The following is a 27,341-nucleotide window of genomic DNA, read 5'->3' as shown; positions in this document are numbered from 1 at the left end:
AAAGAGATGTTCCCAGACTCTTGTAGATGAGCTGAGATAAGCTTGTGGTAAACAAGTGTCTAACCTGTTGTACTGACATGACAATCCATGATCGAACAACTGTCTATGTGGAGTGAACTTTGAATAGAATATTTATGACGGCATACCTCAAAGAACAGACTTAGTGTAGGGATAAAGAGATTTTGTCTTATATTTAGGACTGCTTACAAATGAGGAACAGATTAATTCAAGTAATGGACCTGTATTAGCACTACCTAGAGCAGCACATAGTTACATCTTTCTCAGTAGAGGCTCGGCTAAGAAACAGATCAGCATTTTCCCATGATTAAAAAAGTGTTTATAACTGTTGTGTATTAAATTGCCCGTATTTGTTTATATTCTGTACTGGGTTTGTTTGGGAGATTTGGCAACAAAACATAGTGATTTAGAGTTTGAAGCAACTTCTTTATGTACTTTAAAACAATTTGGCTGTGGGTTATTTTTTTTGGGGGAGGGAGGGAGGGAGGTTGTTGTTTCATGGGTTTTTTGGGGGGGGGGGGGGGGGGGGGTTGGTTTTGTTTCCTCCTGGGCATAAAATTATCATGCACAATGTGTCTTTTTACATCATGAACGACATCTTAAATTTTAAAAACAATGGTTGGGCATTTGCTGTGCCCACGCACATCAGAAGTAGCCAGAACTCTCCTTTAATTAAAATAGAAACATGAGGTGTGGGATGGAGCAGGCAAACAGAATAAAAAACAGGGAGAAGCAGTTATAAGGTTGATGTAGAAAATGAAGAGTGAAGAAAATCAATTTGTGATGAAGTCTGAGGTGAGAGATGGTGCAAGGAATGGTAATGAGAGATGTGCTGAGAAACTGAAAAACAGGACTTGATGGCTAGGTTAGGTGGGTTCAACTTTTTGAAAGCTTGCTTTTAAGATCTTCATGTAGAAGAGCAGCTGTTAAAAACACATTTAAATCCATACAGATTTTGCATATTTTGTAGAGAATATAATTTATAATAATATAGTATCAGGTAGGTTACCGTGAATCTTTGGAGGCACCTTTTGATTTCCCATTAAAACAAAGACCATGAAAAAGTGGTGGGTATAGGCCCTAAGTTGATGTTCTGTGAGCTTTGCAACCGGTGATGTAACTTTTAGAAAGAGAAGGAATGGCTGAGGTTAGCAGTGATGCAGAAAACTTCATCTATAAATAAGAGGATACTTTAGAAGCTTTATAGTTCACATAAGCATATTTTCCTTTAGTGAACATGCTTGAAAATATAAGAACAGACTAATTTTATCAGAGCTTCAGACATCTTTGAGCCCTGTACTAATGAACAGATACAAAACTAAGAATGTAGAAGTGAAGGTTTTGCTAAGTTGGCAAGTAGTAGGTTGTAAGTTTTCTATTATTCCAGCCAATTTTAGCTTGAACTAATAAAACTGTACTCTGTTGAAGATGGAGGAGAGGGTATGAGAAAACTTGAACATGGCAGAGAGCCCTTTTCCACTGTGATGACAATATAAAACACTTCATAGTTAACATCATTGTTTTCATATCTGCCTTTCTGCAAGCGTGTAACTTCATACTTCAGCACATCACATTTTAGGGGACTAAGACAACTAGGCTTCAAAGAGGCTAAAATAGTTGTACATGAGACAGTGTTATTTGAAATAGCTTTTTCTCTGTTGCTATAATTAAAATCTGCAGTTTCATCTGAATATCTAAAAAATATAGTGAGTGGTGCCTTTGAAATTCAGTTGCTTTTTCTACATTATAATTGTACGTAATTTATTTACAGTATGTCTACAAATAATACGTTATCCAATTGCATTAATAAACTGCAGATGCCCTTAAAGTATGAGAAATGAAGCCTTGTAATTTCTGACTTCTTTAGAAGAGCTGTTAGTGGGTAATTTAATTGTGTAGTAGATTTAGAAACTGCCTGACTGTAAAATCTGATTTTATAGGTCAATAATAACTGTTGAAACATCTCTGTATTATTTTAATTACTGAGTCAAATTTTTGTGCCTTTGCACAAAGAAAAAAGTTGTATACTAATTTGGTTTTGAGATAGCGTGGTGTTTGAAATAACACACCAATGTTTTAGTTGCAAATTTCTCAGCATTATTCTCAGACTAAAGCCAAAACACAGCACTGCACCAACTACTAGGATGAAAATAAACTGAATTTTGAATGAAATGAAATGTTGCAGCTGAAACTAGGACTATGAGTATCTAAAAAACCTCAGAAAATTACACGGCTGCAAACATTAGCTGGTGGCAAAGTGTAGGTCAGCACTGAATCTGTAGAACTGATACCAGAAGGTATATGTGCAGGTCTTATTAAAAAAAAAAAAATTAAAAAATCTGATAACCTAATTTTGAAGATTCATGCTTTGTACTTCATTCTAATGATTTCTGGACTTTTACAAGAATTACAGTTATTCTTTTCACCTCTATTCTGTGCGTCCTGGGTTCAGCAGTAGCAGTCATTTTTCTCCTTCTTGGTAGCTGATGCAGTGCTGTGTTTTGACTTTCGGCCTGGGAACAGAGCTGATAACAATGATGTTTTGGTTTGGCCAAGGACTTTGTGAGCCTCATGCTCTGCCAGGGAGGAGGGGAAGCCGGGAGGAAGCAGAGGCAGGACACCTGATCCAAGCTAACCAAAGAGGTATTCCATACCACAGCACGTCATGCCAGGGATGTAACTGGGAGTTAGCCGGAAGGGGGGGGGGGGGAGGAGGGCGAGTTATCGGTTGGCTGGTGGTGAGGTGATGTATTCTCTTCCCTTGTTATTTCCCTTATCATTATGATTGCTGGTGGTAGCAGTAGTGATTTGTGTTATACCTTAGTTACTAAACTGTTCTTATCTCAACCTGTGGGAGTTGCATTCTTTTGATTCCTCTCCCTCCCTCTGGGACTAGGGGGAGGGAAAGAAGGGGGGGAGTGAGTGAACAAGTTACCTGACTGGGTTTAAACCACGACACTGTGATACCATTTTTAGTCATCTTCAACCTCCTGGCTTATTAATGGCTCCAGAGTAGTAATTTGAGGTGATGTTTATATGGAGATTATAAATTTGTAGCAGAGCCAGAATATTTGTTAATCAGGGACAGATATGAAAGGACGTGAGTACCAGATTTTACAGGTGGGGGGAGGTGGTATCAGCTATGTTAGTTTGAAGAGATTTTTCTCTGTAGTACTGTTGTGTAATTGTCTTCATTGTTTAAGTCAGTGTCTTGAAGTCCTACTAGCTTGTTTGTGTTTAGGAAATTGTTGTGTTCTTTTTGTGTAACTTCTCAACAAATGGATAATTTGTTTGTACTCAAGTTTTTTTCCTTCAGTTCATTCCCATTGCATAAGGTCTCTGACAGATATTTTAAAGCACACTAATCTCTACATGAAATAGAAGCCCTAGAAATACAAAAACCGTATCCGAGTATGTGTAGAAACACTGAGGGTAAAGCAGCTATGCTTTTTGCAGATTTCCGATCCTAGATTTCATAACATCTCAGTGAGAGTCTCAGGTGAGAGAGCTCTCTCAAGAATCATGCTAGTTGCAGTAGTTGTTTTTTATTTCCAAGCTTACTCTTGTCTGAACTCATACAAAAGTTGGTTCTCATCCATTCTGTTAACTACAGACACTTGATTTGTAACTGATTTTCAATCTGAAATGGGTAAAATTATTGTAATCAATGATCTGCTGCATGTTTCTCCACTATCTTCCCTGATGTGAATCTTAAACAAGACTAGTAACAAAATTGACTGTGCTAGCCCAGCTTTTTTCGAACATACAGTTATTTTCTTAAAGCCATCTTCGATAAGCAATATTTGTTCACAGTTATTTCCTGTTACAAGTGGCTGAGTTGGGCCTGGACTAGACAGACTGGGAAGGGAGAAATGGTTTCTTTCCTGCTGCTGAGCTTGGGAGCAGTGCGGGCTGGGAAGATTCTATCGTAGTGTAGCAGTAAATTGGAAGTAACATGAAAGTGGGAGGCTACAGCCTCTGAAGACAGAAAGAATTTTATGGGCAGTCTAGATTTCCAATCAGCCAAAAAGTAATTGATCTTTGTAAAACCAAGTTTTGAAGAAAGGACCTGTTTGAGGGGGCAAAATGAGCAGTTTATGCTCCTCTGTTTATACTGTTGGATTTTTTTTTTTTCCTATTTAGACTAGAATAGAATAGACTAGTTCAGTTGGAAAGGACCTACAGTGGTCATCTAGTCCAATTTCCTGACTACTTCAAGGCCAACCAAAAGTTACAGCATTTTAAGGGCATTTTTCAAATGCCTCTTCTTAAACACTGACAGGCTTGCAGCATTGACTATCTCTCTAGGAAGTCTGTTCCAGTGTTTGGTCACCTTCTCAGTAAAGAAATATTCCTAATGTAAAGTTCAAACCTCCCCTGGCACAGCTTTGAACCATTCCCATGTGTCCTGTCACTGGATACCAGGGAGAAGAGACCAGTACCTTCTCCTACTCAAGAAGATGTAGAGAAAAATGACACTACCCCTTGGTCTCCTCCTCAAATTAGACAAACCCAGAGTTTTCAGCTGGTCATGGGACATGCCTTTCAGCCCTTTCACCAGCTTTGTTGCCCTACTATGAGTGCATTCAGGGGCCCACATATTTTTCACCATTTAAATTCTGTGATTTGAAATTATTCTATTAAAATATGGAATTTTATTTATCTGTCTACATTTTTTAAAGCCTCTCTTTTTTCTCTTGTGAAAGTCATTATGAAGAGTCTAGCAGGTACACTTCAGATCTCTGTGTATCTCATTTCTATGTCTGTTTGTTTTAAAGTATGAGTGGGACTATTTGACTTCACTCAGTGATCTACACAGTGGTTAGAAGATTAGAAAGAGAGGTTTTGTATATCCATTGCAGGTTTAGATCATAGAATCATAGAATAGTTAGGGTTGGAAAGGACATTAAGATCATCTAGTTGCAACCCCCCTGCCATGGGCAGGGACACCTCACACTAAACCATGTCACCCAAGGCTCTGTCCAGCCTGGCCTTGAACACCACCAGGGATGGATGGAGCATTCACAACTTCCCTGGGCAACCCATTCCAGTGCCTCACCACCCTTACAGTAAATAACTTCTTCCTTATATCCAGTGTAAACTTCCCCTGTTTAAGTTTGAACCTGTTACCCCTTGTCCTACCACTACAGTCCCTCATGAAGAGTCCCTCCCCAGCATCCTTATAGGCCCCCTTCAGATACTGGAAGGCTGCTATGATGTCTCCACGCAACCTTCTCTTCTCCAGGCTGAACAGCCCCAACTTTCTCAGCCTGTCGTCATACAGGAGTGTCCTGGGTTCAGCAGTAGCAGTCAGTTTTTCTCCTTGGTAGCTGGTGCAGTGCTGTGCTTTTGACTTTCAGCCTGGGAACAGCATTGATAATACTGATGTTTTTAGTTGTTGCTCAGTAATGTTTACTCTGATCAAGGACTTTCTGAGTCTCACGCTCTGCCAGGGAGGAGGGGAAGCCAAGAGGAAGCAGAGACAGGACACCTGACCCAAACTAGCCAAAGAGGTATTCCATACCACAGCACGTCATGCCTGGTGTATAAACTGGGGGGTAGTTACCCAGAAGGGCTAGATCACTGCCGGGGGCGGACGGGGTATTATTGGTCAGCAGGTGGTGAGTGGTTGTATTCTCTTCCCTTGTTATTTCTCTTATCATTATTATTATTGGTGGTAGCAGCATTGGTTTGTGTTATACCTTAGTTACTGGGCTGTTCTTATCTCAGCCTGTGGGAGTTACATTCTTTCGATTATCCTTCTCATCTCTCTGGGAACAGGGGGAGGAAAGTGGGAAAGTGGGGAGTGACGAGCTCTTTCATGGTTCTGAGTTGCCAGCTGGGCTTAAACCGCGACAGTTCTTTTGGGTGCCCAACATGGGGCCCGAAGGGTTGAGATAACAGATCCAATCAGAATGTGTCTAATTGCATTTGTAATAAGCATTCTTTTTTTGAGATTAATAGTCACTCATCACAATGCTGATTTATTGGCTCTCAGAGTTGTTGCTCTTGATCTCAGAGTTTCAGCAGATCGTACCTTACTTACAGCCGGTATTTGCCGTTTTAGTGTTTATCAGCTGGGGGGCCTGGGCTAAGGTTACTGTTTTGCTGTACTTCATGGCAGTGACTTGTAATACAATAGACTCATTGATCATGAGTCTGGGCTGGTATGTGTTCCCAGTGTAGTCATCACCTCTATACTTTGGGAGCTATATAATGGAAGTGTTTAGCAATTGAACATCTTTTTTTTCCTTCCTTGGGTGGTCTACCTATGAGGGAGACATTCCCTTACACCCTCTGCTCCCCCACCAGACTGTTTATAGTGGGAGTAGATTCTGGAAGATTTAAGGATCCTGAATATCCTTTCAATGCCCTTGGAAGCACCTTGCTTCTCTTCCTGGGAACCAGATTGTTGCTGCATATGTTCTCTCTTTTGCCTATGGCGTGACCTCCTTGAGAACACCCGAACTTGTCTGATCATGGAATCTAAGCAGTCTGGCCCGAGTCTTATCTAGGATTAGACGATGATATGGTAGGACCACCAAGAGATTTTCCCCGAGGATGGACAGCCATGAGTGGCACGGCGTGTGGGACAGTATGGCCAAGTATCTAGTCCAGTGGGTCCCTCCAGTGCTTTGGAAGCGTCGGAGATGGAAGGCAGCTGAATGGAGTCCCTGATGAAAAGCTGCAGAAACTGATGAAGGAGAGTGTGAATTGAGTCAGTTTGCTGAAGTGAAAGCCATCCGGCTGGCCTTGGACATTGCTGAATGAGAAAAGTGGCCAGTACTTTATCCTGACTCATGGATGGTGGCAAATGCCCTGTGGAGGTGGTTGAAGCAATGGAAGGAGAGCAACTGGCAGCGCAGAGGTAAACCCATCTGAGCTGCTGCACTGTGGCAAAATATCGCTGCCTGGGTGCAGAACCTGGTGGTGAAGGTATGTCATGTAGATGCTCATGTACCCAAGAGTCGAGCCACTGAGGAGCACCAGAACAACCAACAAGTGGATAAAGCTGTTAAGATTGAAGTGGCTCAGATGGACTTAGATTGGCAACATAAAGGTGAATTATTTTTGGCCCGGTGGGCCCATGGCACTTCAGACCATCAGGGCAGAGATGCAGCATACAGATGTGCTTGTGATGGAGGGGTGGATTTAACAATGGACACAATTGACCAGGTTATTCACGAGTGTGAAACATGTGCTGCAATTAAGCAAGCCAAACAGTTAAAGCCTCTTTGGTATGGAGGAACATGGTTGAAGTATAAATATGGGGAAACCTGGCAGATTGGTTATATCACACTGCCACCAACCCACCAGGGGAAGCGCCATGTGCTCTACCATGGTGGAAGCAACCACCGGGTGGATGGAAACACATGCTGTGCCCCATGCAACTGCCTGGAACACTGTCCTGGGCCTTGAGAAACAGATTTTGTGACTACACGGCACCCCAGAGAGAACTGAGTCAGACAATGGGACTCATTTCCGGAATAACCTTATAGACGTTTGGGCCAAAGAGCATGGCATTGAGTGGGTCTATCACATCCCCTACCATGCACCAGCCTCTGGGAAAATCGAACGGTACAATGGGCTGTTAAAAACTACACTGAGAGCAATGGGTGGTGGGTCTTGCAAACATTGGGACACATGTTTACCAAAAGCCACCTGGTTGGTCAACACCAGAGGATCTGCCAACAGGGCTGGCCCAGCCCAGTCAGAAATTTTACATACTGTAGAAGGGGATAAAGTTCCCATGGTGCATATGAAGAATTTGCTGGGGAAGACAGTCTGGGTTATTCCTGCTTCAGGTAAAGGCAAACCCGCTCGTGGGATTGCTTTTGCTCAGGGACGTGGATATACATGGTGGGTAATGCAGGACGATGGGGAAGTCCCATGTGTACCTCAAGGGGATTTGATTTTAGGGGAAAACAGCCAATGAACTCAACTGTATGCTGTTGCCTGCTGTGTAATACTTTTATAGCCCACCAACTAGATGTCTCCAGGTCACCAGCAACTGGCCCTGACTTCCCTCTGACTATCATCCCAAAAAAAAATGAACTTTGCTGAAGCCAGACAAGCTCAGCAGTGACGAGACGAGTTCTGCAGGCAGCAATCCAGCACTGCACACTGTCTCCTGCTCTGAAAGACTGTTACAAGAGATGGAGCCTGACATCATGGACTGGATGAACTCAGCAGCTTTATAGGGATTGGTCCATGCACTAAGGAATGATATATCTCTCTTTGTGTGTGTATGTATGTATATATATATATATATATATCTGTATGAGACAAGAGTGATGGTATATTGAAAAATGTGTGATCTAAGCATGACGTGAATGGCATGGTATAAGGAATGGATACTGTCCTGGGTTCAGCAGTAGCAGTCATTTTACTCGTTCTTAATAGCTGGTGCAGTGCTGTGCTTTTGACTTTCAGCCTGGGAACAACACTGATAACGCCGATGTTTTTAGTTGCTACTCAGTAATGTTTACTCTGACCAAGGACTTTCTGAGTCTCACGCTCTGCTAGGGAGGAGGGGAAGCCAAGAGGAAGCAGAGACAAGACACCTGACCCAAACTAGCCAAAGAGGTATTCCATACCACAGCACGTCATGCCTGGTGTATAAACTTGGGGGTAGTTACCCAGAAGGGCTAGATCACTGCCGGGGTCAGGCTGGGCATTATTGGTCAGCAGGTGGTGAGTGGTTGTATTCTCTTCCCTTGTTATTTCCCTTATCATTATTATTATTGGTGGTAGCAGCATTGGTTTGTGTTATACCTTAGTTACTGGGCTGTTCTTATCTCAGCCTGTGGGAGTTACATTCTTTCGATTATCCTCTTCATCTCTCCGGGAGCAGGGGGAGGAAGAGGGGTTGGGGGAGGGAGGAAGCAAACGGCTGCGTGGTTCTGAGTTGCCGGCTGGGCTTAAATGACAGGGAGGTGCCCCAGTGGCCCTCCTCTGGACTTGTTCCAACAGTTCCGTTTCCGTTTTATGTTGAGGGCACCAGAACTGTACACAGTACTCCAAGTGAGGTCTCGCAAAAGAGTAGAGATGAACAAAAACCTATAGAATCTATATGAAGCAAAATGTGGATCTAGATTTGGAGTCATGGAATATTTAAAGATTCATACTCTAATTATCTTGCCGAAACCGAATTTCATATACATTAGCATATTGACAGTATGGATGTCAGGCAGTAATTTCTGTGGAAGAAACCCACAGTGGGAATATAACAGTTGCCCTGCAAGACAGTTTGAAGTGGTGATAGATTTTGTCATTTCCTTTTTTTCATATGTTAAGAAAGATACAAATCTAACTTAGCACATGCAAGTATAAAATCAGCCCCAGTATTCCTGATAAGAAAACCTAATTTAGTTCTCCAGTGATAACTAAGCTTTCGTGGAAGCAGGCAGTATGATTGTGAATTTTGAAAGTTCAGGCACAAAGTAACTTGTAAACTTGAGGAAGAAATTTTGTAACTCTCTGAAACAGAAGAGTGTCTGCTTTTGAAATGGGATATCAAAAGTAAAGCTTTCTTCTGTTTTATAGCTTACAACTGTATGCTGCATTGTCGACTCACATTCTTTGTGCTTAGGATTGCCCTGGTCAATATGTAGGATCTTGCAATTGGCTGTTTTGAACCTCATGAGGTTCACACAGACTCACCTCTCAAGCCTGTCAAGGTCCTGCATGGCATCTCTTCCCTCCAGCATGGTGACAGCACCACACAGCTTAGTGTTGTTGGCAAACTTGCTGAGTGTGCGCTCAACCCCACTGTTCATGTTGCTGACAAAGATGTGCCAATACTGACCGCTGAGGAACGCCACTTCTCACTGGTCTCCACATGACATTGAACTGTTGACCGCAACTCTTTGCGTGCGACCATTCATCCAATTACTTACCTACTAAGAGGTCCATCTGCCATATCCATGCCTCTCCAGTTTAGAGACAGGGATGTCATGTGGGGCAGTCTTAAATGCTTTGTGTAACATCAATTTGGTAGACACTGAGAAGTAATTATCTTAATTTTGTGGGAAATTATTCCTGTTAATTGTAGTTGTTGTCAGTTGTAGATCCAATGAAATGGGAGCGTGGCTGAGATGAGTCATCTGTGGCAGACCTTTCAGGTAGCTTTCATATTCCCACTCAGTTTGCTTGAGGGTTCTGATTGATTTGTCCCTTTTTAAAATATTGCTACTGCTTGCAGATTTGTAGGTATTTCCTACCGGAACAGCATTAACTGTAAGACACCTGTAAAACCACTATGCAGGGAAAACTGCCATGCCACTGTTGAATTTTTCACTTTTGAGGATATATGTGGTAGATATGATTCATTTATGCTCTGTCAGTACCTGTCCCTGCCAGTTCTTGTTGAAACCTGGAGTATATTCCACTGTCTATAGTTCAGCTTGAGTAGTATGTGTAAACACTTGACATGGGGTGGACAGCAGTTGAATATACTTCAATTTTCATGTTTTATTTGTGTCTTCTTTTCTTATTTATTCTAACCTTTTCCATATATTTTGTATGAAGGCTGTTAAAATATCTGCTGTGTTTTTCAGATCCTATTTGAAAGATTTCTGTGTGAATTTTCACTGCATCTGATGCCTTTTCTCTTTTAAACTGTAACAGATGTGGATGATTTCTTAGTATAGGGAGCTTTTTGTTTTAAAGAATTGCTAAAAATATCGGAGACCTTACTTCTGAAATAAATCTGCAGCAAGTCATAATTCAGGATTGTAACAGATAGTTAAGTTTATATATGACAGTAATTTATGATTTTCAGACATTTTTATCAAAATAAGAGTGTAATTCATCTTAGCAAGCTCTTGTTTGAAGAGTTTTACTGATAGAAAACATAGTAAACGAACAGGTATGTGTGTATACATAGTGCAATAACAGCATAGTAGAGTATGGGCTAAGAAATGGAAGATGTAGCTGTTGTATGTGTTATAGCTCACTTTCAAAAGATTCTTTCAATTCTGCAGTAGAGGAGCACTGTGTGTGAAAGCTCATTAATGTTTTCCACATCCCTTAATATATATACTTTGTGTGGCTATACCCATATATACCTTAATATATCTGTGCATTCACTTGTATAGAATAACCATAGGTATTGTAGTTCCTTTAGAATTGTTCTGCTTTATAATTTATGATAATTCTGAGTAAATCTAAACAATTGAGCCTGATTCATACCTATTCCTTTCTTAACCAACTCGTGCAAGCCTTATTTAACTATTGGCTATTTGCAGGCCTGCTGTGGTTCTGAGACCTGGGTCAAAGAGCTGGGTCTTGCAAGCACTTGGTAAATGTTTAAATGCTACTGCCCGTTTTTCTGTAGTGGTTCTGCCTATACCTGACAAGTACAGGACTTAAATTCAGGCAACTGCGACACCATAAAATCCTTTCTCAGAGTACTATTTTTAAAACATATTTAAAAAGGTTTCCCCTATTTTCATGTAGAAAGCAGCTAGCCTGTAACTTGATACACTGACTGAGCAAATGTCTGCTTTGTTTCATCTTTTTGTAGAACCTTTTCCAATTTGTTTTGAGATCCTAAAATTGAAGATAGATAATAGTTTTTCCTATTGCAGGTCCCTAATTTTCAAATCTGTACTCTTAAGTATCCCTCTTGCCAACAGTTGGTATAGTCAGTGCATAAAACCCTGAATGATATTGGATACTTAAAGATCCACAGTTTTTGTCAAAGTCACATTTAAGATTCCTAGCAAAAAACATTAGTCAAAAAGGGAAATCTTACATTCTTTCGGAAACCGCAATGTTAAATGAACATCTGAAATATTTATACTTGTTAGTTCAGGGATGTAATCTTGTATACAGTATATATGATTGAAAAAATATGATAAATACTTTGCACATTCATTCTCATTTGAAACAGATATGACCTAATGTCTGTTGCTATTGGTATCTTTACTAATCTGGTAGTGGGCATGCACTAGGATTCCAAAAGGCTGACAGCTTCTATTTGGAGTACTTCTTGCTGTCATATGCCAAGATTTTTAAACTGGTTCATCTGTAATTGAGACAAGACACTGGCTAGTCCATTAATATTTCTGCTCATCTGTTAAAGAGTAAAAACTTATAAGTTAAACCATGCAGGTTGAATTTATTATGCTAAAAATTTTCTCTTACATTTGTGAACTCCAGTTGCTAATCAATGGCTAAAATGGAAATGAATTTGTTGTTATGGCTATCCTGTATTATATCTTTCTGTTGCTAACTGCTTGGTCTGCCAGTATATCCCTTGCATCAAATGTAAAAGAAATGAGGAAGCCAAAAATATATGCAAGAATGTGCATATGCAGTAATGTTTTTTTCATTCATTTCTCTCTCCAAAAGGATGCTCCATTAAAATGAACTATAATGCCCCCCTTTCCTAATAAATCTCATAATTTCTTCATTTGCTCATATAATTTTATGCCAGAAGTCGTGAATGTCAGAGGTGCTTGCCAGTACTGACACCACAATTCATAGAATCATAGAATGGTTTGGGCCGGAAGGGGACCTTTAAAGATCATGTAGTCCAACCCATGCTGCAGGCAGGGTCACTTTTCACTAGATCAGGTTGCTCAGAGCCCTGGACAACCTGACTTTGAACAGTTCCAATGATGGGGCATCCACAACTCTGGACAACAAGTTCCAGTTACCACCTTCATGCTAAAAAAGTTCTTCCTTGTGTCCAACCTAATTTTTCCCTCTTTCAGTTTAAACCAGTTGCCCTTTCTCCTGTCATTACAGGCCCTGGAAAAAGTCTCTCTCCACCTTTCTTATAAGCCCTCTTTAAGTATTCAAAGGCCCTAATAAGCTCTCCAGAGCCCTCTCTTCACCAGGCTGACCAACTCCAACTCTCTCACCCTTTCTTGATAGAAGTGTTCCAAGCTGACCCTTTTCATGACACTCCTTGGGACCCACTGTAACAGATTCATTCGGTAGGTAATGAAAAGTACTTAGTAGAATGCACCTTTCTTGGCTGATTCCACTTCCTTGATCAGCCTGGGATATGTTTTGATTCTTTTAATCAATCTGCCATTCTGAGAATCAACATGTGTACTTAAAGTCTCTTCATTTCTTCAAGCAAGACAGGACTTTGCCTGATTTGGATTTATTTTCCCACTGGTATGCGTCAAGCTGGTGTGCGTGGCTAGTTCAGCTCAGATCTGTGAATAAGAGTAGGGTTAAAACTACCATTAAATATCGAAAAGCAAGATTGAAATCTAGAGATAGGTTGAATTCATATGCTCAATCCCCAGTCTCATGTAATGATTCATCTTCAACTAGATTCTTCCCAGTTAGGAGATAAACTGCCTGAGATTCATGAGCTTGGTATGTTAATGGGATTGTATAAAATATATGTGTGTACATTCAGTCCTGACTGGAAAATACCTGATTTTACTGACACTCATTTGTCAGAAACTTTTAATCAGGAAGTTCCATCAAGTACTTGGAAATATCTAACCCCAGCCAAATTTTAGCCCAAGGGTATTTCTTATTTTCCAGTCCATGCTGGATTGAAAGTTAAGATTTTCTCCTTCCTTACAGTTTGAAACCAAAGGAGTGATTTTAAAGGATATTTAGTAACCAGCTTTTCTAACAGATAATAAGTATTTTGGATGTTACTTTTGGTCTTGATATTTGTTTTGTTCTTTTGTTGTCACTATCTTATTTCCATACAGGAACTGGGTGAGGAGGGAGGCGGGGAAAGCTATGATACAGAAAACAGCAGACTGTGTTAATGCTTCAGTGGCAAGCCTGCAGCCTGGAACCTGTATTGAAAAGCAGCAAAATGGTCAATATTGATATACTTAATTTCTGAAATAATTTTTAATTCAGAAGTATTAATGTGTGTGAAAAGGACTGACTACATTTTAATACTGTCTAATGATTTGCTTATTCTGTCTTGCTGATGACCTGATACAAGATATGGAAGTATGTTCCAGAGTTGAGATTACACTTTGATTCAACCACTGCTGAAGGAGTAAACTGACAACAGAAACCCCAACTCTATTTTTAAAATCTGCTGAGAACTGTCAGATGGTGGTGTGTGAATTTCCATCAAATAACTCTGCTGTCATCATAAGGATCCATTTGCAGTGAACTGGCTGTGTTTACTGGGAGAAATTTGTGTTCTTACTGAGGGAAGAAAGGCCTCAGTATGTTACTACCAAATAAATAAAGACTTTTAATTTATACAAAGATGTTAAAGATCTGCTCTGGATGTCATTTGTTTGTGGTTTTTTTTGTTTATACAGCTGTGCTGCAGTACTATGAAGTTTATTTTAGGATGTCCACACAGAAGTGCACACAAATATTTTGATCCCAAAATACAGACATCACAGTCATGCAATTGAACTAGGAAGAGGTCACATGAATCTATCCTCTTATGCTTTCCTTTGCTTTAAATGTCTATAAATAAATCTTCTGGCAGGCAGTATGTGTTAATTTCTAAAGCAAAAGTGTGCTTAAACCCAACTGTCATGTTGTAAGTCATCATAAAACCCGCAAACAAATGTAGGAAACCAATGTCCAGAGCAGATCTTAAATCAGTGGTGGTGGTGGTGGTAAGTGAATCGTCAGCAGATTTAGCTTTACTTTCATTACTTGTTATCAGGTGTTTTTTTAAATTAAAAGCCAATAATAATTACTGAAGTAATCCTAATAGTAACATATGAGATTATAGGTTTGAAAAGATTATTCTTCTCAAATGTGGAAGTGGTGTTCTTTTAAAGTAGCTTTCTATGAAGCTTCTGGTATAGAATGAGTGAAATTAATGGCTATATCCATTAAGAAGGTGGAAATGAAGTAAACTATGGACTCTTTGTTTGTTTAAAAACTGGATCATTTATTTAACAAACACATAAGTAACTCATTCTTATACTAGTATTTAGGAAGTCTTGATATGCTTCATCAGCTTGCTAACTTGAGTCACCTTTCTTCATTTTTCTTCTTTACTGTAGCAAACTGAGGGATGTGTTTCAAAGTTTCAGATGCATTGTTAGCCTTACAACAGAAGGTGTGAAATTCAACTACAGCAAAGTGATTTATCACTCTCTGGAAAAGAAAAAAAAGTTCTGCTAGATCAAGTGAAAAGTACTTTGACTACACTGTTTAGAAGCTTTATTAAAGATGGTGTATTACCCATGATGAAGATGGATATTGACTATATCTGATAAGCTATATGATCTTGCTTTTTAATTAAAATCTGGCTAAGATACTTTGGAGTTTTTTTGAAAATGATACTTAAATATTTTATATCATTTTAATGGGTATAATTCATACTTTTTTTAACAGTTTTCGATATTTAAGTGAACCTTCAATACATTTTCTAAAAGAAAAAAATACAGTTCCTCCTCGCATTAATTTTAATATTTATGATTTTACTGATTTAAAAGTTCTACATAGTTTTTAGTACTATCCATGAGAATAGAATTGGACTCAATTTTTGCTTACCCAACTTTATAAGGCTATAGTAAATCTGTTTGAAAACAAATATATTTTTTTTATTCACAGTTATTTGCTATTTTATAGTCTTGTAAGTGAAAGGTGCTAGGCAAAAAGCGTATGTATGTATTTTGCCTTATAGATCTTAAAATCTATAATCAGAATTGCAAAAAGGCAAGAACAAAATATTTACACCCGTCAGCATCAGAGTTAAGTTATCAGCAAATGTTTGACATGGAATACCTCTATGAACATACATTATTTAAAAATGTATATTTACTGTATTTTAATTGTGGTGTTGCACTTAATTTCCTTGTTGGAATGAACAGTTGTCTTGGTTTGTTTTCCTAGACTTTGTCTTGTTTCTTCTGTTCAAGAAGTCACTTTCAGATTAGGGCTAGGTTTTGCTGGGAGAAGTGCTTTATGAGTAACAAAGAAGAAATTAAAAAAGACTTGTTATAAAGACATTTGAACCTTAGCATGTGCAAAGTTTTAAAGTAAAAACTTGCATTCTATATGCACATTTTGTAATGGGGTAAATTAAGCCAGGATGTTTATTCTCTGGAACTTAACAGTATGAAATCGGTGTGATTTCTGTTTTGTCAGCATCCTGACTGACAGTAATAGAGAAGCTAATTGTGAGGTGTAGTGGTAATCTTTTTGAGAATATATATTGTAATTTGATTGATAATTTGTTGGTGGATAAAAGTGTATGAGCACTAATGACAAAGCAGTTAAATTCGGACTGCCTTGTTTCTTGTGTGCTCAAGTATTGTGGGAATAAAATCATATAAATAGAACAGATTCAGGAAAAGACAGAACACTGAAGTACATTTCCTATTCTAATATCTTTCTTCAGGTTGTGCATTCCTTCTAATGAGACAAGACAAAAACGTATGTAGATAGAAAACAGAGGGCAACATTATCTTTTTGAGTCAGGTTCAACCAAGCATGAGGGTCTGTTGGAGAATTAAGTTGTGAATACTCCAATGTATATTACAAATCATGTTCTAGCATACAGTAGCCATTAAGGATTATGTATCAATTATGGCATCTTGAAAGACCGGAGCTTTAAGTGACCTGATGGTCTCTGAATGAAACTGACTAAACTGGAGTCACTGAGATTGGAAGTGATCTCTGGAGCAGGTTGCTTATGACATATTCCAGTTGGGTTTTGAGGCCTCTAAAGATGGATACTGCACAACCCATCACTGTGTTTGATCATGATCATGGGGAGGTTGAAAGGGAGGGGGGAGATTGGGGTGGGGAAGAGAGACACAGGGAGAGGTGACCTTGGAAATGGGATAAGTAGGTAGAGCACTGACGGTAGGAGGTTTTTTAGGGTAGCAAGTATGTGAACAAGCTGTGAACCATTGTAGAAGGGCCTTCTGAAATTAACTGCAGTAACTTAGTAAAATGGCAGATTAAATTCAGGCTAAATATGACATTATAGACATGAGGAAAGAATATAGAAATCCAGCTTCATGTTTAAAATGATAGGCTCAGAACCGAAAAATAAGATCATGGTGTTATAATAGTTCAGTGAAAACACCCACTTGGTACTCATTTATGGCAAAAAATGGCAATCAAATGTTAGAAATTACTAAGAACAGAATAAAGAGCACAACAGAGAACATCTTTTTGCATAAAGAGAACATTTATTGCATAAATACGTAAAAATTTTCATACTTTGAATAGTATGTGGAATTCTGGTTCCCTCATTTCAAGAAGAAACCATTAGACCCAAAAATATTCAGGGAAAGGTCAGGTGAGGATCAGGATTGTGATCAGATGGGGAACAATTTAGTAGTTCATGATGAGGATTGGCATTAATCTTTACTGACTGCTGTGATGCAGGAACTTGGAAATATTAAATGGAGCATGTGGAAAACAGGTTCAAGACAAACACAAGATTTAGATTTTCCTGTAGCTGAGCTTTATCAGTGCAGAGCGAAGGAGGTTGTGAGTTAAATTTTAGCTGGATTCAAGAGGAAGATGAACGGGCAGAGGATGGATGGAAAGCGTATCCACTCCTTGTTTAAAAACTATGCCTGGATCTGAAAATCCAGTGTAAGGCAGTGTAAGGAAGTCTCTTCTGTACTTTGAAGTCAAGATCTTTGCAGAGCTAAGTCACCAAATTAGCACATGTAAAACTCTGGCAAAGATTTGTGTGTTCGTCTACTATGATTTGCATCATACTCTCTTATCCCACTTCAGATTTTTCTAATGGGGTCAGATTTAGGAGAGATTTATTTTTTCCCCCCCTTAAAAAGAAGACGATCCAGTTCCGTGTCCCAGGGCAGCACTTGGTCAAGCTCCAGCTTTCAAGTAGAAATATTCTTCTATTTCTCAATTAAAAGACCGTAGTATAATTTAAAAAATGGGTCAAAGACTGTATGTTAGAAGTGACTGAAAATATTTTGTGACATTATCCATGTTACAACCTGTGCATTTTGAAAAAAATCTGCAAAAATTGTGAGTGCACTGCTTTGCAGTGACACCATTCCCCTTGTGAAGGGAAGTGGTGGGCGCCCACAAATTTACTGAAACAGTCACTAGTTAGAGCATCGAAAATTCTGCCTGGAATTTCTTGTTTTGCTAAGAAGAATGCAGCCACTGTAGCAATTTCTGGTGAATTTTCACTTGTTCTCACGTTTTGCCCAAAAACCGTGAAAGGAACACTGTCATGTGGAAGAATTGGTTTGTAGCTAGTGTTCAAATGCTAATAAAGATGTTTTCTCATATCCTGTGCTTCATGATACAGTAAGATACATGAGTGGGTTGTTGTCTATTAAAGAGTAAAGGTGGCTGTGGATTTTTACTTCCTTTGCAATGCTGATCTATATTCAGAAAGTGTCACAGTCTCACAGTAATCAGGCCTGTAAAGAGGATCAACTTGATATGCCTGCTTGTTTTGCCATAGAAAACAGGAGTTCTGAGTTTCTTTGTTTAGCTGATACATTTTGTTTTTTTAAAAGAGATACATTTCTTCATGGAAGGGTTATTTTATCAAATAAAACTTCTACATTGTGTTGCATAAGTACATACTTTCAAAACAATTTTGTTGGTTTACATGAAATTTATTCATGTGCAAGCATCCACGTGCATGTTTATGTGCAGTTGTAAAATACAAGCAAAATATGTACACCTTTTTGAGGAAACAGCTTCTGCTTATAATCTACAGGTTTAATAACAAAGTGACTGATTTTCTAAAACTGATTAGGTTTCAGTGTCATGCTAATTTTATCAGTTCATTTTCAGTACTGAATATGAGAGAGAATATAGAGATTTGGTAGCTGATGAATTGATAGGTAACAAAATAAATCTAATTTTCCAGCTAATTTTGAATCTTTTATATGTATGTTATATCAGTATTAGTGTATTAATGGTTTTGTACTTTTTAATATGAAACATACGGAAGCATGTCTACTGTTGAATGCAACCTCTAAACAGAATTAAATGTATTGTATAAATAACCATAATTCTGAATTCTGGGATATATATGCAATATAAATGAAGAAGGAATTTCATTAGCTCTTGGAATTTCTGCATTCTCAAATTCTGAGTTGAGAAACTAGTGAACTGAGCAGAAGCAAGTTCATGCCTGCAATGCATCGATTCACCTTGGTGTAATTGACTCACCTTGCAGCAAGTCAAGTCATTGATTAATTAAAATTGATCTTGTTTATGTTTTGATTTATTACTCCATCACAGGAATCTCATTTTCAGTTCACCACATTTTATGAAACACCTGAGGAGGAAGACAGTCTGAAGACCAAGGCTAAATACTGTCTGGTAATAAACCACGGAACTGTGGCTCATTAAAAACTTCTTTTTAAAATCAGATAAACTTTACAAATATTAGATAGTATGCTGCTTTATGCTATATGAATGAAGGCTAGAATCAGAGTTTTCAATTAAGGAAATTGTTTGTTGTTAGACATACTTCTGCAAAGAGCCAAGTTCTATTTTGGTAACTTGTTCTGTCTTAAAAGAGGATACTGAGTGAGTGACTCTTGTTTAGAAACACCTTTGTTTCTCAGCCTATGCAGGTATTACTGGAGAGTGCAATTCAGATTGCAGCTTCATCTCTGGCCAAAGCAACTAGAAATTTATGTTTACAGTACAACAGTTATGCATTTACATACTTTCAAAAAAAAAAAAAAAAGAAAGAAAAACAAATCTCCAAAGCTGGTTTGTTTTTTTTTTTCTTTTTGTGAAGTTATGCATTCAAGTGGATAGATTAATATGGGACACTTAGTAGATTCTACAGGATTTCAGACAACCTGAAATACATTTTAGTAATATCAATGTGTTTCTGTATATAAACATTCTTAGAATTGGGGTTGGAGTTATGTGGTCTGAGTCCTTTTGCTAAAAGACCGATGTATGAATCCTAACCAGGTAAGAGATTTCTGGTCAGAAGGGGAGATTTTTCAATTGCTCTTCATTCAGGAAAAAAAAGTGTAACACTATTCATCTGTATTTGTGAATAGATATCAATTATGGTGGTACAAAATGGATCTCATGGTTAACTTTATATACTTATTGATGATGCTACTGGTGGAAACCAGATATTAGTAATTAACAATTAGAATGTGTGTGCTTTTAGAAGATAAGTAAATCATGGAAGTATTTTGATCAACCTGAAATTATTTTCCTTGATGCAAAATATTCACTGAAGCAAAACCTTGAAAAAAATAGAGAACTTTGATATGATTGTACCATATTACACTCTTGATCTGAAGAGATATAACGTGTGGTGGAAAGAGGTGTTAATCTGTAACAGTAATTCAAGCTGATCAGAAATTTGAAGTGGACTTTTTTCTTAAATTAAGCACATTAGATCATCTGAGAAACATGATCTAGATTAGCACTCTCCTAGTGAGGTGTCAGACCATTGCTTACAGAGGTCCTTTCCAGGCTGCTATTCCATGCTGTCTTAAATCTGTTGTATTGAAAAACAATAACAAAACCTACCAAAGCTAAACTGACTAGATTAAATAAAATTTCTAATCAGGGAAATATCAGAGCTCACATTTAAATACTTTAGATTTGCTACATTCCTCGTTGGCAGACTGAGTCTCAAGGAATTTGTGTGGTTTGTGGTGTTTGTTTTGGTTTTGGTGGTTGTTTTTTTTTTTGTTATCCTTAACTAACAACTTGTCTCTGCTCATCACGAGCCTCCACATCTCGTTGGGCATGCAGGCTTCTCCTCATAGAATTATAGAATGGTTAGCGTCATACTAAAAAAGGTATATTGAAGTAAATAGATGAAATTATGTGTAAGTGAAGATCAAGGTTAAATAAATTTTAGAATACCAGCATTTGTGTGAGAAGACTCAAGAAAACAAGGTACTGTTGAGGCATGATGTGAAATTTCATTATAGGATACCAACTCCATAAAATTCACTTCTATTAGTGTCTTCAGGACAGAAAAGGAATTTCAGACCTTAGCTAGAATGATCTTACTTCAGTAAGTTCACTGTAATACTGAGTCATCTTAATGGCAAATTGTCTTATTTGCAGATTATATGGCTTCCATTAGTTCCTTATACTCCACCTACACCTGAATGATAAACTCTTTTAAAGTCTTCTCCAAACCATGCTGAAATACACTATTATTGCCACTTTTTAGAAACTTTAGTAACATTGTTCATCCTATGTCACAAATACATAGTTTGTTAAATGTAGCACAAATGAAAAGGGTACATTGGAAATTTAGGGAAATAATGTAAAACATCAATGTTGAGTGCTGTCCTTACTTAAGACATCAGCAGTGTTTGTATTTTGGGGTTATGGCATTTAATGATTCATAGAATCATAGAATCATAGAATCATTAGGGTTGGAAAGGACCTTAAGATCATCTAGTTCCAGCCCCCCTGCTGTGGGCAGGGACACCTTACGCTAAATCATATCACCCAAGGCCTCGTCCAACCTGGCCTTGAACACTGCCAGGGATGGAGCATTCACAACCTCCCTGGGCAACCCATTCCAGTGCCTCACCACCCTAACAGGAAAGAATTTCCTTCTTATATCCAACCTAAACTTCCCCTGTTTAAGTTTTAACCTGATTGATAAAGGTTTTGTGATTCCAGTGTATGTTCTGAAAAGAAGGGCTGATTTTTTGATTTCTAGAAAATCAAAACATTCATTTCATTATGATAGAAACTATAGGTCCTTTATGCATGTGGAAGTAAAAAGAAAATAGTTCATTTATTTGAGTAGTTCTCATCTTAAGTAATTTTTTATCTATGTTGTCTGATGCATAATTTTATTTCTTTGAAAACTGAGAAATATAATGGGTACTATGTATATGCTTCTGTGAAATGATGGATTCTTTAATGTAGTAGAGAGAATAAATATAATTTCAGCTATGTGTAATTAATTTACTGTAATCCACTGATAAATACAAGCTAAGTGGCAAATCTCAATTTTATTCCAAATCTTGCTATTTTTAAATTCATATTTCAGTATTTTAATCTTTTTAAACATCTGAAATATATGTGTTCAAAGATTTATCCAGGAATCAGATGATAAAAAGTGTTTTAAAAATCTTTATTTTTATCTTACGCGTTCTGATTTTTTTTTTTGCCCCCCAAATAGATAAGCTTCTGATGCCAGAGGTTTTTTTAAAATTCGTTAACAGAGGGATATAGTAATGAGTGTTTCATTGTACTGCTTAGATTTTTTAACTTATTACACTGGAATTTAAGAAGTAGAAGTGTTTTTAACTAATGAGTTTGAAAGCTGAGACCTTCAGAGAACATTTTACAGAAGCAGCAAGGAGAAAGGAAAATGAATTTGTTTAGCATTAATTGGCTAATTCAGTTTACCTCCTACTTGACTGTACATTTTAGAATTGTTTATAAAAATTTTTATAATTCCCATTCTGTACTGTTAAAAATGCTACTGGTTGTTATGCAAACATAGATAAGGAAAATGCTGCCTGTAACTGCTGATTAGTCTGTGTCATGGGTGAATAGCTGTCCATTTTAGTAGTAGCAGGTAGGCAGTGAAATGTCAACTGAAAGAAAGGCATATAACTTGCACACACTTGCACAATCACACAAGTGAGAAACCTGCTTTTGAATTCCCATTTTAAAAGACATGTTAAATAAAGTTAATTCCTTTCGTCAAAATCACATTGTCAATCCCAGCTTTTATTTCAAGTGCCTGTAACTGTCTACTGTCATAGTACTGCAGTTGCATAAGGGAACTGGAAAAAGCAGCGCTGCTTTTAGAACGTAATTGTTCAAGTGATCCAAGTTCAGTACAAGCGGCTGTTGTGTATCTTCTTTGACTATAATAATTGACACCAGTGTAACTTCATAGCTGGATGGGACACTGCCATATCATATTGCTCTTGTTTTATCAGCTTCCGCCCCCTAGGAAACTTCTATGGAAGGTCTTTTGGTGAGCAGTTTACATACCTGTATAAAAATAAATTTTTCTGTGTGCTAGTCTGCAAGTGATGTTTTCCTTTGATAATGGACAAGTTTCGGAAGGTAAAATGACTTTTAATTCTGTATATAACTTTGACACAGTTGAGTACTAAAAATAATCTCTTTTGGCTCGCTTATATCAGCTTATATCACATGTTAAGAGGTGAATAAGTGCTTGGCACTTTATAAGTAAGTGTGTCTCTGGCACTGCATTATGTAACAATTTGTAAAGAAAGCATTTAAAATAATTAGGATAGCCAAACAATAGGGCTGTTGTATGTCACTTTTAAGTAAGTGTGTCTCTGGCATTGCATCATGTAACAATTTGTAAAAAAGCATCTAAAATAATTAGGATAGCCAAACAATAGGGCTTGTATGGCACTTTTCCTGAATATTCTTATTCTTGGAATATGTCTTTGTAGGAGTAAGTACTTATGAGTTACTTGAACCATTACTTGAAAAGTGATTTTGGTCATCATGTCTAAATTAAACAAGGTCTTAAAAGTGAAGATTGTGCATTCAGAGAACCTGTGATAAGTGCTTACTGTGCTAACAAAATTAATTTGTTTATCTTTAGGTTTCTGCTGTTTGCAAAATCACAGCAACAGGTTTTTATTGTAAACTTTAAATATGTTTTACTGAGTCAAGCTGAGTAACAGTGTACTAGCAGTTTTTTATGGCATCGTACCAAGCCACTGCTAAGAAGCATACAGTACTTGTGAAAGTCCTGGAGACAGTACATAATCTTTGACACTTTGATGTGGTCTTGAATATAAGTCTATACCTAAATATCTGTTTATATACACTTCAAAGGAATCTCTGCGTATGTACATGATATCAGCTGTAGAAGTATGTGTTCATTTTAAACGGATTCCATTTTCTAGAATTTCTGAGCACTATAATGTGTATGTAACTTCTAAATATTTACTTTTTTTTTCCTTGTACCTTGTTTTGTAACAGGATGACGAAGTCGTACTTCAGTGTGTTGCCAGTATCCACAAAGAACAAAGGAAGTTTTGCTTGGCAGCTGAGGGACTTGGGAATCGCCTGTGCTTTTTGGAACCAACATCAGAAGCTAAAGTAAGAAGTCAAGACTCCCAACTGGTGTAATGAATCAGTGAAACTTAACCTACTTATTATTCACAAATACATTTAACTACAGTTTCTTTAATGTGATGCTAGATGCATCTTTTGTATGCTTTTCTTTTGTGACTGCAACATGAGATTTCTTGGAGATTCTAAATATACTTTGAGATATACCTATTAACAGTAAAAAGCCATTCTTCTTTATCTAAAATAATTCCTGTAACTGAAATACTTCATATTTTCAAGATAAGGTCTCCAGACTATTATTAAGTTCACTAAAAAACTTATTCCTGTTACTACTCTAGGTTCAAATATCTTGATATCCTGGATTGATAATTTTAGAAGCATTGTCACCTATTAGTTTCTGGCTTTAAGCTCTGCTTCTGTGTTGATTAATCAGAGAGTACAGGGAACAGAATTATCAAGTAATTTATAAGCTTTAAAGAAAACTGGCCAATGGAAAAAAGAAGGTAGAGATCTGTGAAGAAAAAGATAAAAGAAAACAGAGTAATAAGAGGAGCTTCGGAGGAGACATGAAAATTTAGACTTGTGCTAGAGCAAAATATTAAAGTGAAATGCAGAGAAAGACCTCCTCATTCTCTTTGTTTTCTCTGCATCATTTACTTCTCCTTTATATCTCTATATGTCTTCTGATAAATTATTTCTTCTGTTTTTTTTTTTGGGGGGGGGGGGTGTTTGTTTTTTTTTTGTTTGTTTGGGTTTTTTTCTTGGGTTTGTTTTTTTTTTTTAGTAGGGTCTTTGTATCTTTTCTTTTGAAATGTTGGTATGTGGTCCTATTTTTAGTCTGGATATTATGACCATGCTACATCCACAGTTTTATTTATACAGTATGAGAGGTCCTTGTTCATCCCTAGGGTGGAAAATTATGCTGCATCTAAATTTGCATTTCTTTTCATTCGAAGAGTTCGGTCAGAGGAATGGTATGTATTACTGTAGAATGGCATAGATCTACTTACATTTTGTAAATGTCTTAGATAACATTACAGAAGCTTCTGAAGTTTGTTTACAATAAAGAAATTCAGAAAACTTGTATGTAACTGTTTTAAAAGAGCTTACAGAGAAGCTTTTTGAACTGCTGGTCTTGACTGAGAACAGTAAAGAATTTTGGAAAGGGGCATGTAAATACATTGTATGAAGGGAAGTGTAGGCAGTTAATCTGGATGATTAGAGAGTACAATACTTGCCAACAGCCCTTACTGATGACACTTACTTTCATTTAAATTTGGATCAAATTTTGGTTATGAAATAAAAAAGAGAAAACCAAAATGGCACATATCCAGTGGACTAAAATAAAGTTGTTGAATAGGTGTGCTTCTGATTAAATCCTACATGGTTATGTTCTCACTACTATGCTATTGAATATTTTTGTCAATTAAGACATCTTTTAAACTAATATATGCAATTTTTTTCAGATGATAAAAAATGAGGAACTAGCAATTGGTGAAGTCATGCCACATGTGCAAGATCTGCAGTGCCTTGTGTATTGTTAGAAAGTAGAGGTGTATTTAAGGGCTAGCAGGCTAAATTTATAAGCATAAACATGCTTATAAAATGGAAAATTATTCTTGCCTCTTGTAAAGAATGTGGAGGTCATGATGTTACACAGCCATAGTTCACTGAATGCTGAATGATGATGTGCTCAAGGGAACTAGCGTAGTTTTTAGAATTACAATCAAAAGAATCTTACTAGGAGGTAGAAAGTTATATTATCTCTCCATTTTTCTTTCTATTTGTCTATCTATCTATCTATCTATCTATCTATCTATCTATCTATCTATCTATCTATCTATCTAATCTATCATTTCCTCTGTGGCAATGCTGCTGAGATACAGGGTACTGTCATGGCATTCAAATTCATATTAATGTCAATAAAATTGAGATTGCTCCAGGAAGTGCTGTGAGAATAATGATTGGAGGAGGACACAGTCTGTTCAAACAAGGAAAGCTTCCTGCCTATAAGCTTCCAAAATGGGAACATTGATAATAGAAGTCCTTTTATTTTACACAGCAGAGCGCTGTCCTTCCTGTTACAATGGTATTTTTTACCTGAGATGGATTCCTTACGCCTTTCTGATCCCTGAGAATTGCTTCCTACAGTTAGATTTCTTCTTTGTATTAAGAATAAATTGCATTGAAGAAGATTAAAGGTGTGTTTACCAACAGAAGTCCACAGCAGAAAATCACAGTGTTACCTTCTACTGTCTTCCTCAGTTGATCGCTTTACCAAAGCCAAAGTCTGTTTGCAGAAGATGTGACAGCTTCTACACTCGTTGAACATTGGCTAAGTATTGTTAAATCAAGAAAGGAAATGTTTTTCCATTCAAGTAATTCTGGAAAACAGAAGGTAGACAAGAAATAACTAAACATATCTGTTCATTCTAGAATGAAAATGTGTAACTTTAATTTTTTAATCTGAGTTCTCAGTAATCAGAAGATAGAAGTAGCTAAGAGTAAAGTGAGGCAAGAAAAGAGGACAAAAATGTCTTAGAACCTTACAGAGGAAAAAATAGGGTTTCTATGGTTAGCCATTAGCTGGTTTTGGTAATTTTTATGACATGCTGAAGGGAGTAACAACTACAACATACTTCTGCTAGAATTTTAATATAGATCCCTGCGCAACTTACATGTTATTTCTTTACAGTAAAAACTATCGCAGTGTTGGTTTGCTAATAATTTATCTTTATTACTTCATTGCAGTTTGTTTTTAAAGTGATACTTTAAAAATTGATGTATTTCAAAGCTGATAGTCTAGTGCAGCAATTTTAACTTCTATTGATAACTAAGAAGAATATACCTCAAAAATAATACCAATATACTAGCATCAATTTTAGTAGTAGAATTGTCAAATAAACATAAGTGCCTGAAAAGAATTATAACTAACATAAGATTTCTGTCCTAAGGACAGAATGTAATAATTTACAGGTCTGGTAAAAGTAAACCTAGTAAATCAGTACCAGCTGTACCAGCTCATGTCAGTGGTTTTTATACTGCAGGCAAGAAGCTGTGGCCAAAGATGTGATTAGTGAGCATATCACCTACAAGAAATTAATGTTATGATTATGCCTGGAGGAATCCAGAAGGCTGGATTCAGAAAAGTGAAGTGTCTTCAGTGTTGTGTGTTGATGGAAAACTGGTAACTCTGCATGAAAGACCTGTAAATAACTTAATAACTTAAATAACTTTTTTAAAAAGAGTGGCTGTCAGGGCAGGACTGTCACTTGTTTCCTTAAATTTCCTTTGCAAATTTGTGTAGGCTTCCTAGATCAGCTTTGTATTTTTGTATCTCTTCCTGTATGTGTGGACAAGGCTATGCA

At 37.4% G+C, this 27,341-nt stretch overlaps 1 protein-coding gene across 7 annotated transcripts in view; it reads left to right on the top strand.

The window, feature by feature from the left end:
* The window catches only part of RYR3 (ryanodine receptor 3), a 225,034-nt gene that overhangs the window by 27,028 nt on the left and 170,665 nt on the right, over window positions 1–27,341 (top strand). For all 7 annotated transcript variants that reach the window (XM_057420110.1, XM_057420109.1, XM_057420108.1 and 4 more), the window contains exon 2: window positions 23,881–24,000. In XM_057420110.1, the coding sequence (XP_057276093.1) occupies window positions 23,881–24,000 (120 nt within the window). The remainder of the gene's footprint in view (window positions 1–23,880; window positions 24,001–27,341) is intronic.

Source organism: Pezoporus wallicus, unplaced genomic scaffold (genome assembly GCF_028554395.1).
Source record: "Pezoporus wallicus isolate ANWC-B61680 ecotype Strahan unplaced genomic scaffold, APGP_CSIRO_Pwel_v1 contig_5418, whole genome shotgun sequence".
Taxonomy (NCBI): Eukaryota; Metazoa; Chordata; class Aves; order Psittaciformes; family Psittacidae; genus Pezoporus; species Pezoporus wallicus.
Note: the sequence above shows the minus strand (reverse complement) of the source record. Positions and strands in the feature narration are given on the sequence as shown.